General features: G+C 33.4%; 1 protein-coding gene across 1 annotated transcript; it reads right to left on the bottom strand.

Moving 5' to 3' along the window:
- Window positions 1-309: 309 nt before the first annotated feature.
- On the bottom strand, window positions 310-2,902 carry LOC105058473 (glutathione transferase GST 23-like). The gene is made up of 2 exons (XM_010941421.3): window positions 2,563-2,902; window positions 310-850 (listed from the first exon to the last, which is right to left on the bottom strand). Exons 1-2 carry the CDS (start codon window positions 2,881-2,883, stop codon window positions 503-505), a joined length of 669 nt encoding a protein of 222 aa, XP_010939723.1. The 5' UTR covers window positions 2,884-2,902; the 3' UTR covers window positions 310-502.
- Window positions 2,903-6,070: the final 3,168 nt, after the last annotated feature.

Below are 6,070 nucleotides of genomic sequence, written 5' to 3'. Positions count from 1 at the left end.
TCAGATGTGTCTTACTATTGGTGCTGATCTGTTAAGAGGTGATTGATGTGGATGGCGTAGGATAAATTTGATTCATATTCAGGGATTCATATTGTTTTGTATCATTTCAGCAGAACTTGAGCATTACATTAGAAGTGGATAATAAGAAGCACTCTTAATCATCATTTTCTTTTCACATATTCTAAAGTAAGCAAATTTGGGACTTCCCAACTAGAAGAATGTCTAAATTTGGATCCTTCATCAATATAAATTATTTTTTCAAATGGAAAAATATATTGACCCGATTAATTCATCCACAATTTTGTCAAATAGTATAAAAGAGTGCGTTGCTCATTCATTTCAAATATAACCCAAAAAGTCATTCATGACAGAGGAGCATATTCTTCCTTATTTTATTTACTAAGTACTTTCTAGTTTTTATTCAATATGTCACACAAAATACAAACATCCTTCCATGGTCCTATATGAGCTTTAGGGAGCAGCAAGTTCGATAGCAGATTTCTCATGCAAGTAATTTTTCTCGGCGAGCCTTGTTTAAAGCATAGAGCTTATCTTTAGGGGGCAGGCTCCCCTTCACCAATTCCAATTCCATGAAATCATCAAACCATGCGTTGATCAAAGGCAGATTGTTCTCATTCACTATGCTGACGCTGACGATCTCCTCGATTATTCGAACCCAACAAGGCAACCAACCTGCTGCAATATCTACAAACCCAATGGTCTCCCCTCCAAAAAACTTCTTGCCCTTGAGGGCCTCTTCTAGAGTCTTGAAGAGCTCCTGAGCTTCTTGTAAGGCCTTCTGCTGCTGCTCTCCAGTCGTGGAGTATACAGCAAACGTTGCTGGGCTTATCTGTGAAGAAAGAAATCTGTCAGCAACCAGCTACTATATTTTCTTCAAAATAATGAAGAAGATAGTAATGAATACCCCCAGACATTATCTAAGTTGACTGCCATCATTTATCATCAGCAACCTGCTATATTCTTATCGATTGATTAATTGCAGACTCAACAGTTAATATAGTATATATGTTAGTCAGCTAGCTTTCTGCGCGCAGAGATCTTCATATCAATCACAATATTGCCAACCAACCAATATATTGCAATCATTCCTTTTTCAATGAAGTATAACAAATAGTTTTGGGATTGTTAATGCTAGAAAACAAAGAAAAAGAACATGCTTTGTCATGACTCCCTCTAGTTCAAATAAAAAATTTCTTCTGCCAACAACATGTTGGCTTAGAAACCTAGCAATTAACTATTCCTTATATATCGCACTGCATTTCCAAGAGTTGCACCAATTATCTTATGCCATATGATACAGTGATCTCTTTGCATTCACAAAACTGGGAGTAAATTTTTGTTTGATACCACGTCATCATTGTAACAAATCAATCAACAGTCGAAAATAGGTGAAATACAGGGAGAGTGTGGAATGTTATCCAAAAAAATCTATAAAATATACGATAATCGATAAAATATAAAGATTTTCATTGATTTGTTATAGATTTGACGTGGTATCACCATGAATATTTTTTCCAAAACTGTTGGTCGAAAAAAATTGAAGGTTATTATGAAAAATTCAAATTAAACATCTGATCAAATGGTAACATGTCATTCAAGATAATAAGTATTTTTATCATATGGGATCCAATCAACTACGGTCATCACACTGTATATAAACAACAGTGATTGAAAGATTAGACCTCTAGCTCCCTTTCAAGCCCATACTGGGGAGGATCCTGTCTCCTTGAGGACTGCACCAGTGCCCACTGGTTAACAAGGCTCAAATAACAAAGAGCTACGTATAGTAGTTCATTTGAGAAAAAAGAGCTACATATTATGGTTAAGCAAGAGTCAATGATCGATGCAGTGGATATCATTTTTTTTTTCCAAAATTTGATCTTCATGTATTCACAATCTTTGGGTTTTCAAAATTAAATTATTACTAATAATATTTTTTTTTTTCAATTCCATAGAATTGTATAGCAGAAATGGCTAATTTTGACTATCAAAAATTAGCAGGCCGGCTTCCTATCGATGGGATAGTCTCCTTTGAAGTAAAGAAAACCCATATCAATCTATTGTTGTAAATTGTTTTTATTATAAAACTCTATTGATGCTTTTTTTGTTTACAGAATATCAATGGTGTGTTTGGTTTATGACTGAAATCAAAATCGCAATGAATTGGAATAAAAACCGAAATGATAATATCCTCCAATATATTTTATTTTTGACCAAAATCAAAATCAAAATTGAAATAAAATTTGAATACTAAAGAAGATTAGGGATTGGAGCCTTCCCATTTCCTCCAAGATTGAAATGGGTTGGAACGGGAGTCATTCACATTTCCATTTCTATTCCAGAATCCAACTCCCCCTAACCAAATATGTCAAATATATTTATACTTAAACAGTTGAGAAATATAGTATGCTTGTTTGTATAAAATTTTAAATATTCCAAGGATTATAAAGAAAAGAAAGGGTATAACAAATATCATGGGACAAGGAGGAAATGTTTCATTAAAAAAAAAAAAAAAATCTTATGGTTCATCATGCATGGCACCTTATCTTCTGCAAACTTAGCCCAGAACCGAGCCTGCGCCCTTTCATAGGGATCCTTGGGCATGATAGGGAACCCATCCTTCCACACCTCATCGACGTACTCGACGATCACTAGCGACTCTGCCAACGGCTTCCCGTCATGCACGAGAACAGGGATCTTCTTGGTCACCGGGTTGTAGCGAAGGAGCTCCTCGCTCTTTTTATGGAAGAGGTCCTCCTCCACATACTCATACTCCACCCCTTTTAGCTTGAGAGCCCATTCCACCCTCAAGGCGATGGGGCTGCACCACATCCCAAATAACTTCACTCCCTTCTCAGCCATTGCTCCTACTACTCCTTCTCTCTCTCCGATTCCTCAATGAACAACAATTCATGCCCACTTCTACTCTTGTACAAGGGCGTTGCAACAAAGTCAAAAGCACGTATGTTACCGAAAAAAAAAAAAAGTCAAAAGCACGTATGTAGAAGAAAGAGGAAGAGCTGCTTCTGACGAGTACGAGTGTTTTGCGTGTCAAACTTGGCTTCTTATAAGTGGGTCATTCTCCGATGGGTTTGCCTCTGATCATTGTTGGAGAAATTTTTTACAATAGCATGGATGGAACCGATACGTGTGCATTATTTTGAATGGTTTAATCATTTAAATTTGGCATGGCTGATGATGTGTCAGATGTTTTTTTGTACAAGATGATGTGTCAGATGTTGAATGGTGGGTTTATCCAGGAATGTTGGGCTATGTACTCCTTCTAAGCCAAATGCTTGGCGTCACTCATTAGGTGGATGGAATCGACAAGGCCGAAAAAAGTCACCAATTTCAGAAAAAGTCCATCTCCAGTGCTACCCTTTTCATATAAAACTAGTTCATAACTCCGTACCATGTACGGTATCTCACGGTGGGACGTCCATTGGGAGAACGCCTGCTTCGAGCGCAACCCCAAAGTCATCGCCCACCTCCTCATCGGTGGCCGCAATGCCGTCCAGAAGGCTCTTGGTAAGTTCATCAAGGCCAGCAAGAAGATGATGGCCGAGGCCGAGGACCAGAGAAGAGGAGGGAGATAGGAGAGGGAAGTGGAGTGAATGTAGGAGCTTGAGAAGTTGATGGCGGAAGTGGAGGCGTTGCTATTGGAGGTCCCGAAGATGTTGGCAAATATCACAGGGGTGTTCATAGGCTGCGGTGGCGGTCGCATGGACATCACGATGCGAATGGTGGTAGGGGAGATGCGGGGGAGGAAGGCTCTAGCGTTGGCATCTCCATTGATTCGACAACTTTGGACGGGTTCGAATCGTATCTTTCACATGGAACGGTTGATATTCTTTGATGACACCGTTCGTTCACTGCAATAAAAATAATTTTTGACAGTAAACTATTTATAATATTTTTTATTATATACTGTTAATTTTTTTATTATATTAAATAAAAATATTATTTTTTTTTAATAATTATTTTTTTATTAGTGATATTTTATTATAAATATCATTATAAATTTTTATTTTATGGTATATAACTTAAAATGTCGGAAATCAAAACTATTATTATGAAATTTAACTAATATGTCGGTAAATAATATCATAATTCATAAAATTTTAAAAAATTACCATTAAATCTTAAATTATTAACTTTTATATAGAGCTTAATTTAGTCATACCAATCTCATAAAATATGTTATTATACATATATATTCTTAGTATTACTTATTTAATGACATAAATGAATATTAAATAAGTTAAATAAACTATTTTATAGGTTAGTAAAATAACTTATAGTTTGGTGATTAAGAGCTTACCATTCAAATAAGAGGTTATTGGTTTGAATCCATCCTTTATTCTAATTCTAAAATAAATATTTTATTTTTTGATATTTTTTATTGGCATATAAAAATGCTGACGTTAAAATTTTAAAGCTACTTATATATGATGGAATTAAAATTTAAAAGCACTTACAAATGCCACTAAAATTTTTAAAATAATTTATTTTTTGATAATTTTTATCTACATATAAAAATATCGATATTAAAATTTTAAAGGTACTTATATATGACGGAATTAAAATTTAAAAGCACTAACAATGCCACTAAAATAAAAATTTTTATCGATATTTTTTTAAAAATATCAATAATTAATTGCCGACACCATCTTCTAATTCTAAGATAAATAATTTATTTTTTGATATTTTTTATTGACATATAAAAATATTGATATTGAAATTTTAAAAGTACTTATACATGATGGAATTAAAATTTAAAAGCACTTACAAATGCCACTAAAATTTTTAAAACAGTTTATTTTTTGATAATTTTTATTGGTATATAAAAATACCAATATTAAAATTTCAAAGATACTTTTATACGATGAAATTAAAATTTAAAAGCATTTATAAATATCACTAAAATAAAAATTTTTATCAATATTTTTTTTAAATATTGATAATTAATTTCCGACACCATCTTAAGATGGCACATAAGAAAATACCATAAACATATCGATAAAAACATTTGCGGCATTCTTTATGGCCTATAACAGTACTTAAAAATGTCGTTAATGGCCATTTTTGTTGTAGTGGTTGGATGGCGCCCACATTATCACTGTATTTTTTTTTTTACATGATGGATGGAGACCTCTACATTGGTGCCACTTAGCAGACGGAGGCCCTGTCAATGCAGAGGCCTCTATTTTAATATATATACTAGTATATTAACCCGCACAATGCTAGGAGTTTTTTTTTTCTTTTTCTTGCTTCGAACCTTCCCGAGCCCTTTATGTGAGAATATTCTTAAAACACTTTTATTTATATGAGACATTCCTAAAGTTATAGTAATAATCTCTATATCTATTGAATAGATAGAAGAAAGAAAGCTCTACTTTATTCAAATTTTAAAAAAAAAATCTTAAAAATATATAGAAAATCAAACTCACCATGAAAAAAATATATCCTTCCTAGAATTATATGAAAATAAGAGTTTTCAAATTTACCCTTTTTAATTAGAAATTTCACTTACCTAAAACCTTTTTGATATCTAGAAATAACTTCAGAATGGACTGATGTGAAGTAGGTCTATGAATATAAATCTAATTCAATCTATAATTCTATAATTTTATTCATAACATTTATAGAATTTTCAGTCTTATCATCAAAACTGTGAGGGTTATGGGTTCAAATCGCTACCATTTTTTTTTGGCGAGAACAATTGCTACCATATGTCTCACACCGTCATTAGAGTTAAAGTTCGGTGTAGGCCCCTAGTTTTAGAAATTCTAACTAAAAGTAGAGCACTTTGCTGGTCCCTGACTTGGCTACGCTGATGTCATCCCTTCAGTCTCTCTCTGACCAATTTTTCTCTCAACTCAAATATAGCTCAACATTTAGGTATCATTGTTGATGGTACTCAAAATACGTCACTTGGGCTAAAGACCAATATAGCAAGATCTCTATCTCATTGTAAATTGAAATTAAAGAAAAAAAGGTGGATATGGTACCAACTCTCAACTGACACTGACATCCTTTTTTCAGAAAC

The sequence above is a fragment of the Elaeis guineensis genome, chromosome 15 (assembly GCF_000442705.2).
Source record: "Elaeis guineensis isolate ETL-2024a chromosome 15, EG11, whole genome shotgun sequence".
In the NCBI taxonomy this organism is placed as follows: domain Eukaryota; kingdom Viridiplantae; phylum Streptophyta; class Magnoliopsida; order Arecales; family Arecaceae; genus Elaeis; species Elaeis guineensis.
Note: the sequence above shows the minus strand (reverse complement) of the source record. Positions and strands in the feature narration are given on the sequence as shown.

Bases quoted from the DNA above. Each gene is read 5' to 3' on its own strand.
- LOC105058473 (XM_010941421.3), bottom strand. From the start codon at position 2,883: ATGGCTGAGAAGGGAGTGAAGTTATTTGGGATGTGGTGCAGCCCCATC. The intron at 851-2,562 runs GTGCCATGCATG...CTTTCTTCACAG, and splicing joins CTAAGTTTGCAGAAGATAAG to ATAAGCCCAGCAACGTTTGC.